The sequence below is a fragment of the Phaseolus vulgaris genome, chromosome 5, assembly GCF_000499845.2.
Source record: "Phaseolus vulgaris cultivar G19833 chromosome 5, P. vulgaris v2.0, whole genome shotgun sequence".
In the NCBI taxonomy this organism is placed as follows: Eukaryota; Viridiplantae; Streptophyta; class Magnoliopsida; order Fabales; family Fabaceae; genus Phaseolus; species Phaseolus vulgaris.
The window spans coordinates 7,141,513-7,154,298 of record NC_023755.2 but is presented as its reverse complement, the minus strand read 5'-3'; the positions used below and the strand labels follow the sequence as shown (position 1 = coordinate 7,154,298).

The window sequence follows — 12,786 nt, the reverse complement described above, 5'->3', positions numbered from 1 at the left end:
TTAAACTAAACATTTCCTACTAGACAATTGGATATCTCTAAAGAAAAGGAAAAAAAAAAAACTCCCCTTCTTTTTTTTTTATAAAAAGCAAAAGAATAAGAACTATTGTCTTTAAAATAAATAAAAAATCTTGGTACAAACAATTTACTGACTATTTTTAAGATTAAAATAAGTAAGTGTCAAAATTCATATTTGTTTAAGATTTTTTTTAAAAGAAGTAATTGATTTTATGAAAACCTATTTTAAACGGCTAATTATAATCACAATTCTATTTTTTTACATTCTGATTATTTTGATAAGTTATCATAGATACATAAGAAAAAAAAACATAAAAATCAATATAAGTATTTGATTTAAACACATTATTTCAACTCGAAATTTAATTTTAAACTCAAAATAATTTTTTTTAATAGAGATGAAAATGCAAAAAGAATTAACTAAAAGTCATTCCAACTCTTGTCAACGAAAAGACACATTAAATATTGTTATAATATTTAGTTAAGAATCATCATCATAGTTTCTCACTTTTCAATCCAAAGTAAAAAAAGGTACTACGTGTCCTATGTTCCAATAACATTGGTGTATTTCAAAGAATCCAAAATCATAATCTAAAGTAGAAAGCAGAATCCAAATCCACGTTTTGAAACTGATTTCTGTAAATTCTGCCCCGCTTGCACCATTTCAAATTTAAACCCCAACGGTCGAATTTTTGATTTAGGCAAGTTCAATCTTCATACACATACTTTCCTTGTAACCAAATCAAATTTCCATTTCAGAAAAAAAAAATTCCTCTCTTTTTACCATCAATCATCGTCATCATCACCATTACATAACCCCCTTTTTTAATATATTCTGCGATTTGTTTTTATCTTTAATATATCATTCTTGCTGAATTCAAAGTTCAAACAGTTTGGTCTTTCTATCAATGGAGGATACTACTAATCAATGGAGTCGCTATGACCATGACCCACTTCTTCTTACTGACGTTTCTTTGCAACAAGAATCCTTTTCTTATACTCGCGGCTCCAATTGTAAGAAAGAACCCTTCAACTTTTCTCATTCATTTTCTTTCTTCCTTTCTCTCTCTTGTGGAAACAGCCAAAAAAAAAAAAAAGTGATTGCAATTTCAACTGCCAAATTTTGAATTTGATGATCTCCTCGTCCACCCTTTTGGTTTGTTTGTCACTTTTTGTCTTCTTTTTTACGTGATAGCTCTTTCGCAAACATCACTGAGCTCTCGGAGTTTAGCTATGGAGGATGAGCCCGTGTGTGGTGACGGCCCTAGTATCGGTTAGGGCACTGAACTCAGAACAAAATATGAATTTTTTCGTTCTAATGATGAATATTTACTCGTCTTGGATGAACCCCATTTTGTGATTTTTGATGAGGGTTGTGAATTGCTGCTGCAGGGTTTTCTCGGGAAAATGGAGGTTTTGAAGGGAACAGCGTGAAGTTCGATGACCCAATTGTGAAAGATGTGTTTGATGGTAATGGGCTTAGGATTTTCTAGCACAATTCAAGTGTCTCTCTTTGTTTTGTTTATTTTTTTTTTAATTTTAAGTTTTTTGTTGTTGAGTGAGTGTCTTTCAGGATGTGATAATTTGATAGAATATGATGTGCTAATATTGTTTCAGGAAGATCTATTTTGGGGTATTCTCTGGCATCCCCAGATTTGGTCATTTGTGCTGGATCACCAGATATTGCTGGAATTAGCTGTTGTGATTCCCCTGAGTTTTTGAAGAACCAATATTGCAAGAATGTGGAGTCATCCATGGAGCTTTCTCTAGAGTATGGAATCAAGGGGTCTGAAGTTGAAGTTGACAATGGCCATAAGATGCCAACTGTTAAATTCTCCAACTTCTGTCAAACGTTTGAGCAAGAGGAAGAGCTTCTGAGCCCTGAAGCCTCCTTTGAGCTTCTTCCACCCCTTCTAACCAAGGATGAGTCACCCCATGATTCCCCTCCAAGTAAGTTCAAACTTGTTATCTCTAATTGTGAATAAATGTTTTGAAATTTGAACATGGTTGTGCATTATGCGCTGCTGCTGGTTGTAGTTCAAACTCCTGGTTGTGGTTTAACTAAATTTTGCCATAAATTCAGGAGATATTGAGATGCTAGAAGATGATGGAGTGTCTGGGGAGGCAGAATTGGAGTCCTCAGAAGTATGCTTCTTTGTGAATAGTGGTAGATTTGTTGTTTTGAGCAGGAAAAAAGCGAGTGATAATGTGCCTTAATCAACGATGTTTTTGTAGGATGCCGATGATACTGGGGTAGAAGAGAAATTTAAAAGGTTGAAAAGAGACTTTGAGGGTCAGAAAAAGGAGCTGGTAGAAGCAAGGAGGGAGTTAAGGGAGATCAAGAGGGAGAATCAACAGAAGAGTAGAGAATGTCAAGAAGCTTGTAACTCCTTGAAAGAGCTTCAGAATGAGCTAATGCGCAAGTCCATGCACGTAGGATCTTTAGGTATGGATATCCCTTTCTCCCTTTCTGTAGTTATATATTATATAACTTGGTTTTATTGAACCAATATTTTGGCTATGCAGCATTTGCCATTGAGGGGCAAGTGAAAGAGAAAAGCAGGTGGTTTTCGTCACTGAGAGATTTAACAAGGAAATTGAAGGTACTGATATGCTAACTAAATTGAGTGACCGAACAAATTGTAAAGGGCAAGGATATATTTAAAATGCGTTAAACAATTTGATTGGATAGATTATGAAAATGGAACACATCAAGCTATTAGAAGAAGCTGAGGAGAGCAAAAAATATCAAGCAGATATGCAAGAAATGGGGCTTATTATCAACTCCAAAAGTAAGTAGATGTTGCTGCAATACAGCTTTCAATCTTATACACGTTACAGTTTGTGGTTTGCATTTGTGCGTAATCTAATTCCTAAATTTATGTTATAGTAAATGAACAACTGGAGTCCCTTGGAGATCTCAAGTCCAAATATGCCGAAGGGGTTAAGGAAAGGAAAGAGCTTTACAACAAGGTTTTGGAGTTGAGAGGTAAGCTGTGCAGATGTAGTTTTGTTAGAGTTTGATGGATAAAAATAATATGCAGGATGATTCACTCACTATTCTTCTTCACAGGAAACATAAGGGTCTTTTGCCGTTGTAGGCCTCTCAACACTGAAGAGATAGCCGCAGGAGCAACCATGGCCTTAGATTTTGAAGCTGCGAAAGATGGTGAGCTAACTGTAATGTCAAATGGAGCTCCTAAAAAGACTTTCAAGTTCGATACTGTCTTTGATCCCCAAGCTGAACAAGGTAACTCTAAGTTAGTACCGTGAATTTGTTTGCGATGGTTCCGAGTTTAATAAAAGTGCTCATTTTGACAGATTTGTATTGTTTTCTTTTACAGCTGATATTTTTGAAGACACAGCACCGTTTGCAACGTCAGTTCTAGATGGATTCAACGTATGCATTTTTGCATATGGACAGACTGGGACAGGAAAAACTTTCACAATGGAGGGCAGTGAAGAGGCTCGAGGTGTAAACTTTAGGACTCTCGAAAAAATGTTCGACATAATCAAGGAGAGACAGAAGTTTTATTGTTATGATGTTTCTGTAAGTGTCTTAGAAGTGTACAATGAGCAAATAAGAGATTTGCTGGTTGCAGGAAATCATCAAGGAGCAGCTGCAAAAAGGTAGACGACTACAAACCAATTGGCTGATTTTCCTGCTATTTTCAACCTAATAGCACTTTCAAAAACTTAGTTTAGCTTATTCTATAAGTTTTTTAGAATAGTGATTGACTTAGTTCACTAAAATATGGTTAATTGTAGACTTGAAATAAGGCAAGCTGGTGAAGGAATACATCACATTCCAGGATTGGTTGAGGCACATGTGAACAATATGACTGAAGTCTGGGAAGTTCTACAAACTGGAAGCAATGCAAGGGCAGTAAGCTCAACCAATTCCAATGAGCATAGCAGTCGATCACACTGGTCAGCTTCAGCTCTTTTTCATTAGATTCCTAATCCATATTTGAATATAATGGTTGGAGAAACACTAATTATGGTGAGATGTTCTTTCTCTATCTATACAGCATTCACTGTGTTATGGTTAAGGGAGAGAATTTGTTGAATGGAGAATGCACGAGAAGCAAGCTATGGTTGGTGGATCTAGCAGGCAGTGAGCGAGTGGCAAAGACAGAAGTTCATGGTGATAGATTGAAGGAGACACAGAATATTAACAGGTCTCTGTCTGCACTTGGTGATGTCATATCAGCTCTTGCAACGAAAAGTTCACACATCCCTTTCAGGTTATTATGGAAATATAAATATTGGCCCATCTTGCAGCTTTGAACTTTTTTCTATTGGTTGGTATTGAAGTGTTTATCTTCATGATGCAGGAACTCCAAGCTTACACACTTGTTGCAAGACTCATTAGGTACTTATCAATACATCTTAAAGAATCTCCATGCCTAGTTTCTATCCTCGGCATGTATGCAAATATTATAAAATTTGATGATTTTTTTTTGTTTTTGTAGGAGGAGATTCAAAGGCACTCATGTTTGTACAGATCAGTCCTAATGAAAACGATTTGAGTGAGACAATTTGTTCTCTTAACTTTGCCAGTAGAGTAAGAGGAATAGAATTGGGGCCCGCAAGGAGACAGTTGGACACTGTTGAGCTTTTGCGACACAAACAAATGGTATGGTTGATGAAATGCTGTTGCATTTATAAAGTATTAGTATTTCAGTGCTTAACTGTGATAGTCTTTCTTTTTCAACAAGTTTACTCTCCTTTTTAGGCTGATAAAGTCAAACAAGAGGTAAAGCTGAAGGATTTGCAAATCAAGAAGATGGAGGAAACAATCCATGGATTAGAGTCCAAGATGAAGGAAAGAGACAGCAAAAACAAAAATCTGCAAGAGAAGGTATCACATCAAAGCACAAATTTGAAAAATTATGCTTATAAAATAGTCTTCCTTTGTTTGGCACTTCACTTGTGGGAATCTCATCATTGTCTGTTTTCACATGGAAAGGTCAAGGAACTGGAATCACAGCTTCTGATTGAGAGAAAGCTGGCGCGTCAACATGTAGACTCAAAGATAGCCGAGCAGCACCAAATGAAACATCAAGAAGAGCAAAATAATGCACTTATGAGATCAGCACTTGCAAATCGACCACTAGGAAGCATCAAGAATTTCAATGATCCAGTGAGTGGTGGATGGTGCAAGGACCAACAAATGAATTCAGCTAAACCACTCACAGAGAACAACAACCTCTTTAAACCTTTTATACCCTTTGCTACAATGGAGAGCTCCATGAAGTGCATTGACCATGCTGAGAAAGAAAACAATCCTGACATGGCTGACAAAGCCCTACTGCCAAAGAGGCTTGCAAGGGCTTCTTCCATCTGCATGATGGCACCACGTGTTCCTTCAGCCATTGCTTCAAGGAGAAACTCCCTGATTCCACTCCCAAGTATTCCTAGCTTAACACAGTTCCAATCACCACTATTACCAAATCTGACAAACCAAGCTGACCAGAAAGATGTCATTGGGGAAGTAGAAACCAACTATGTGCCTGCACAGACTCATTGTGAGAGTCCAAAAGAAGTTAGAAGTGGTGCTAAGAGAATAGGTAGCATACTAAGAAGAAGCCTTCATAAGAAAATCCAAGTGAAGTCTCCACTTCAGCAGCACATGAGGAAGGTTGGTGTAAATGTAGGGATGGAGAAAGTTAGAGTTTCTATTGGAAGTAGGGGGAGATTGGCTCCAAGGGGGCAAGCAGGGAAAAAAGGAGGAGCTAAAGATATTCAACAAAAGAACAGTCAAAAGGAAAAGGAAAGAGGATGGATCTGAAAGATGTGTTGATTTAGATTTTTTTAATTTAATTTTATTCTTTTGTGATGTGTGGATAGATGAAGTTGATTTCTTGTGTGTACCTTTCAAGGAATATGGAAAGTTAATGTCCATCTTTGTGAAAAAGTTATCTCATCCATGACTTACTTGATGGAAGCACCAATCTACAAATATACTAGTTGAGTCTTCACATACTTATCTTCATTTATAAATAACATTTGACCTTGGAGGTTTAACAACACAATAATTATAATATTAAACAGTAATTTCCTTCCAAAGAGTTTTGGAAGAAAATATGAGTTTTTTTATAAATTAAAATTATTTTATATTAGTTTCTCTACATTTTTTTTTAACTTGTAAAATCTAGTCTTAACTTTAGAAGAAATTTATTTTAATTTTAATAATTTTTTTTGCATGTTAAACTTTCGGGCTTAATGCAATCAACATGTAGTGTATGGTTGTTGTGGAATTTCTATTAAGTATTATTTTTGGATGGGTTTTCTATTCCTATTTAGTTAATTTTTCTTACTCCTTAAAAGTAAGAGATTGACAACTAATTTATATTCATTCAAATTAGGTTAATTTAAATAGTAACATTAATTTAATTATAATTATATTGTTTTTTAAAATTATTTTAAATGAATAGTATATAAAGAATCATAGTAGTAGAGTTTTAATATTTGAAACTAAAATTTTCAATCTTCAAAAAGAGAGAAAGAAATAATTCATAACATTTATTATTTATGAAATAAAATAATTAAAAACATTTTGATGAAAAAACAATTAATGTAAACTAAAATTGCAAATCTTATATTAAAAACAATAAAAACTACTTGTTATACTTAAGGACGAATGGAGTATACTTTTATTTTAATTCCAACCGCATTTAAGTATTAATAATGGTTTTTACAACTACAAATAGTACGCTTGAATTAGTTTGATGGTGAAATAATCAATTAATTATTTTTACAGTAAAAACAAAACAATGTATATTTATTTATTTTTCACCCTACCATCATAATTTTGTGGAGTAGAATTATTTCTTAGGAGTTATCCAAACACTAAATTAATTATGTTATATGTATTTATGACATCATTTATTTAACATAATATTTTGAAGTATAAATAACTTTTAATAAGTTGAGTTAAACTAATTCTCTAATCTAATTAATTGCGCACGTTATAAGATATTTAAAAATCTCAAACTAAAGCATGAGAACTCCAATTTCGGACTTTACATGACTTGAAAAGTTCCTTAAATGGTCCAAAAGACAGATACATTTTGAAAATTTAGAATATCAAACAAGTTTACATAGGATTATATTCTTAATCAATAAATTAATGAATAATCATTCATTAGAAAACATGGATGATAGTAATAGGTTAACGTTTTATAAATATGAATTACATTTAATAATATTTATTATTCATAAATACACATAGACTAACTTAACATTAGAGTACCTTTTACAAATATACCATCTCTTTTAACTTAAGGAATTGTTATCTACATCTATTTGAATAAGAACATCTTAGAATCACCATAAGAGAGTAGTGATATAGTCAATCCTAACTAAACCGTCAAGTGTTCTTTAAACACTTAGTCACTTCTGACTAAATACCCTAGTATTGTTTTGGAACATACACACTCCTGACTAACCTATCGAGTATCCTTTACTCATTTACTTTGCTTCTATTTAATTTTCATGCAAACTATTGTCAATATCAAATCAAATTATTGCACATATTCTTATACTTAGTGAATGTTACTATTAGAATTTTAAATAATTGTTCCTTGTAGGTTCAATATTCATCATTAGGGACACATTATTACTTCCAACTCGGTACACTTGCCGTAAAATAGTCATCAAATATTAGCGTCTAGCTATTGACAAATATTATCGACGAATATTGATTTGAGCTCAATTATTGACAAATTTTACTCACGAATATGAAAAATATTATTAATTTTTTATTTTTTCATATATGTCAATAACATCCGTCGATAATTTCATATGAGTAAAATTTGTCAGTAATTAAAAATTTACTAACGTATATGACAATGTATCAATAATTTTTTTTTGGTGATTAATGACTTAAGAAAAATTCTACTTGCGTCAAATGTTTTTTAAAGAAAAGGTTATTCTTTACCAAGCTAAGAACTCCTTGGAATAAGTGACATTGTCTGAGTATATTGATTATAGGTTCATTTGGAAAAAGGACTCTTAACACTGCAGATAAGTTCTTACGGACAGTATTCACCCACATATGAGGAAACCAATATTTTCGTGTTTTTCAACTTTATTTCACTACATTGAGAACTTTGAAACTATATAGATACGAAAGACATATAAGAAATGCATTCCACACTAGTAGATAAAAGGTACATTAACAATGGTTAAAAAGGAGCATATAAAGACGGTCTTCGAACCGTCGTTATTCTGTGTGTCGTTATAAGTAAGTCATTTATAACAATGGTTCCCCAACCGTCGTTATAAATGAATTGTAACGACACATGTATCCAACCGTCGTTATAAGTGTGTGGAGTGTTAATTTTTTTAAAAGGAAATGGATTTATAAAGACAGTTCCAAATGGAACCATCATTAAATGTTGTTTTTTTTTAAAAAATGTTTTATTTTTTTATATATATACACTTTAAATCTGTATAAAATATTCAATTTCTTGAAAATAAAAGCATTTAATATCATAATTTAAATATGAAAAATGCATACTACAAATTAAGTATATATAACATTCTACAAATTTTTTTGCTAATATATGAAAAAGTTCTGTCATTCTAATAATTTATCTATCCTAAGGTGTTATACATTGTTACAAAATATTTTGGCCATTTTGTCGTCACATACTCCAATGCTTCCGAATCTAGCGGCGGTAGGTCATTGAAAAACTGTGAATTTGTGCATGAATAATAAACCCCAAATTTTAAAATGTTTTTTGTATTGAGGTATTACCTAATCCCAACTTCTAGCAATTCCAACTCGCATAATAGTCGACATCCACTGCATAACATAATAACTGCACTCATAACTTCTAGATTGCCTATTGCATTACATGTGAAAATAAATGTATCAAATGAATGAATGAGACACATTAAAGTGAGTGAAAAAAATATTTTGAATACCTTAACGTGCATCCAAGTGAGTCTTTTTACATTTGCACTTTCCCTCTCACTCAACCTGTTATATACAGAGTAAACACTGAAATAATAAGATTTCACGTTAGAATACATAACATTATATAATGTATGAGTAATAATAAATGTTAAATGAAATTGTCGTACCTATCTATAATGTGTTTAAAATAGTTAGGGGGTTTCTTATGCAAGGAGCAAAACCATGCAACGATATGATCTTGAACAAATATGATCTATAATTGCCAATAACGCCTATATAACAAATCAGTTAGTTTCTCTTACTTCAATAATTTAGTATAACTTATTTAATAAATATGGACTTATTCATGGATGTATGGAGAAAAATAAATTTGTTTTTCTCCATTCTTTAAGGCAGTGGTGATGTATGTTTGTGTTTCCAAGTGATTGAATGAGTTGAGGGTCTAAAAACCCATATATATCTTGTTTCCCCTCATGCAAAATCCACAAATATACCTAAATTTCAATAATTTAGTATTAATATATATAATAAATCAAAAGTATAAAGATTTTAATAATTGAACTTACATCATCCATAATTGTAGAACTGTTATGTTAACCTCTTGATTTCCGGATGCAAGGTCAAACAAATCAAACATGTGAAAGTACAACACTATGCCTTCCAAAAACAATGACATCCCGTGGAATCTCTATGAAGGTTGTATCTAAAGCTATAACAACTTCCACGAATGATGCCATAGGATCATCAATGGAGAATTTTTCTTCTTTTGCAGTGACAATTTTGTCTTAGGTTCCTGCTACTTATGAAGAAACAAACAAATAATTAAATTATTTAGAATGTAATATATTTAATATATAATCCTATTAGTGCAAATATATACTGTAGAGTATGTAGGTCTGACGAGATGTCTAGGCCAGACAACAAAAGTATGTAATGCCTCTGTGACAATTGTCACCTCTGATGTCGGCACAAGAACTGCAACATCACCATAAAGGACCTTCTCCACTGTGACCTTTATCAAATTAGAAGGAAGAGGCACATTGTGTAACATTGTGACCTCTTCATAAAACTTACCTAGGGCAACGAATTGGTTAAAAGAACTATACTCAACATATAACTCGCATTGGCTAGTTAAGCCAAAGTCATCCCCCGACAGATCAACTGCCGAACAACTCCCTTTAGTGTTGACTGTCTTAATAGGAGGCGGGTCATCTTGTACCATAGTAGGTGGTTGTTGCAAGAGTCTTAAACCCTACCTCTGCTTTTCAAACTCCATATCCATCCGCTTATTTGACTCCTCCATTAAGTTTTCTCTAATATTTTGAGTAACCTCAACCTTTATCTGTTGTTCTAACTGTAGCAAATACTCCTGGCTAGGTTGATTGGACGATTGTTCCTTGCTACGTGACGAGGGTCCAAAGTATGACCAAATCCCAATCCCATATCCAACTACACGAACAAGTCCAGGGTGCTCAGGTCGTCTGATAGCAACATTAAGGATATCTTTCGCGACCATATGGATTAAAAGTCCCCTGTGTTGATTGCTCAACAAGAGAATCCTACAACAAATGAAAAGAAATTGTCAAGCTTCAACACATTGAATTTAAAATAACACATAAAGAACATATTTCTTACAATTTGTTCAACTGTTTGTTGTGATTCCTTAGAACTCCATGTCTCTGATGACTTTATACGAGCACCCTTCCACATCTCATGTCAGGCTGGTGGAGATGGAGGCCTCAAAGAATCTACGCTATTCCCTTCCTCAATAGAAGTAGAACGTGCTTTAATCTTTTCTCAAGCATCTTGTGCTCTAACATCTTATAACCACCACGAGATAATAAGTGTGAGGTCTCATTATGTGTCTGATTGGCTTTTGCTTTCTTCCGAACATCCTATCATTAACATTCAAAAGTTAATAATATGTTAATATAAACTACATCCAAATATAACAAGTGATATTAACCTGCCATTTCTCAGTTTCTTGAATCTTCACAAACTGCTACCAAGTTTCTTCATCAAGGGATGCATATTTTGTATAAGGATTTTCTCCTTTCCTTTCACCATATATATAATTTGTTGTCAATTTTGATTAAAACTGACAAAACTTGACACTCACATTAGAAAGAACCTTCGCTCTCAAGGTTTCCACATTCGGGATCTCGTAATGCGTCTACATTATTTGGGATAATTAGCTCATAAACAAGCTTCATATTGAACAAAGTATAAAAGAATTTCATATTGAACAAAGTAAAAACAACTACATACTAGAATATATTGCCAAATCATGTTTCTCTCATGCTCGGTCACATGATCCTTGGAATCAGTTAAGATAGAGATCCTTTCACGAGCAACTACTCCAAGATAACTACTATAATTCTTTGCATATGGCCCAATGGCCACACCAGTGTTGACATCAGTAGACAATGATATTTTTTTACCTTCATTTATCTTCTTACACACTCTTTAATCTTGTAGGTCCTCTATCAGTTCTTGAACGAGGAACTTTATCATATGCCATGTTTCCTGTTGTTGAAAAAGGTGCTTTGATGTCTCCAAATCCAAGTGGAATGCATGAAGATCCTTGCTGCTAGTTGTGTGTGTATGTCTAGAGTAGTTAAATTTGTTAATCCACTTCTTGTGATGATCCAAGGTTTAATGAATCTTAATCCTTTTGAAAAAGATATGTTTTCTAAAGAAGGTGAAAATTCAACCTGTTGAAATGTCGATTCAACCGGTTGTTTTACACTTAGTGTATTTTGAAAAGGATTTGAAAAAGCTTGACTTTGTTTGACTTTGTTGTCAAACCAATTCAATTGATTGATTTGTGTTTTCAATAGATTGATTTTATGAAAACCTTAACAGAATTCTGTTAAGTGGCTTTAATCTGTTTTAAATGATTAAAACTGATTTGGGTTCTTGAGTTAAATGCTTTGACCATCTGATTGGAGTTTAAATAAGTTGTTTTACACTCCTGGTTGAAAAAAACGAACTAAGAGAAATCATTCCAAAAAATTAGTTTTTCAAGATTTCAAAGAGCTTTGGATCATTCTCAAGTGTGGAATAGGATTGTCCTGTATTTACTGTGCTTTAATCTTTGTTTGCACCCAGGTGTATTCTATTCCTTTCTTTCTTGATCACTGTAATTCTGTGTGAATTGATGTTGCGCAGTTTCAGAGGTTGTTCTGAAAACTGTGTGTTGTTTGTCAAAGGTGGTGTGTGCTCTTGAAGGGTTCAAGATCATCACTTTGGTGTGTTGTTTGTAATCAAGGTTTGATTACTTAGTGAATTCTCAATGGTTGTTGAGGACTGGATGTAGCTCTTGGTAAAGAGTGAACCAGTATAAACATTTTGTGTTAATCTCTCTGTCCTTACTCCCTTTAAAACTGCTTTTGCTTTGTTTTTCAACACTGTTGGTATAAACAACCGATTGTTTCGCAAAAAAAGGCGGTTGATTTTCTACAATCAAATTAAAAAGAGTTTTCTAATTGGCTGAACTGATTTCTAATTGATTTCTTCTTCATTGTCTTTTAATCTACCTTCAATATTTGCGAAAATCTTTTATAAACAATTCACCCCCTTTTGCTTAAGGCCTATAATTTTAACACCTGTTATCAAACAAATATGATATGCATCAAGAATATGAAATATAATAAAAATTATATATTGTAAACCTACACGTGAAACACATGCACATAGATATATATATTCCTTTGTCATGATCATTTTGAGTTGCATGTACAACATCAACAACATCCTTGTACTCTTTATTGATCGTTGTTCTTGTAAGTGATTCAATCTCACAAATGTCATTGTTTGTATCTTCTGGGTCATTATATT

General features: G+C 33.2%; 1 protein-coding gene across 2 annotated transcripts; it reads left to right on the top strand.

The window, feature by feature from the left end:
* Window positions 1–613: 613 nt before the first annotated feature.
* Window positions 614–6,001, top strand: LOC137835024 (kinesin-like protein KIN-14Q). 2 transcript variants are annotated; one of them, XM_068643316.1, is made up of 18 exons: window positions 614–718; window positions 910–1,031; window positions 1,213–1,290; window positions 1,410–1,487; window positions 1,635–1,967; window positions 2,101–2,162; window positions 2,253–2,463; window positions 2,544–2,620; window positions 2,710–2,809; window positions 2,908–3,006; window positions 3,091–3,267; window positions 3,362–3,647; window positions 3,786–3,947; window positions 4,049–4,264; window positions 4,355–4,392; window positions 4,493–4,656; window positions 4,756–4,881; window positions 4,990–6,001. In XM_068643316.1, exons 2-18 carry the CDS (start codon window positions 926–928, stop codon window positions 5,809–5,811), a joined length of 3,135 nt encoding a protein of 1,044 aa, XP_068499417.1. In that variant the 5' UTR covers window positions 614–718; window positions 910–925; the 3' UTR covers window positions 5,812–6,001. The 2 variants fall into 2 exon arrangements, with proteins under 2 accessions (XP_068499417.1, XP_068499416.1); XM_068643315.1 differs by lacking the exon at window positions 614–718 and having other exon boundaries at window positions 742–1,031.
* The last annotated feature ends 6,785 nt before the right edge of the window (window positions 6,002–12,786 follow it).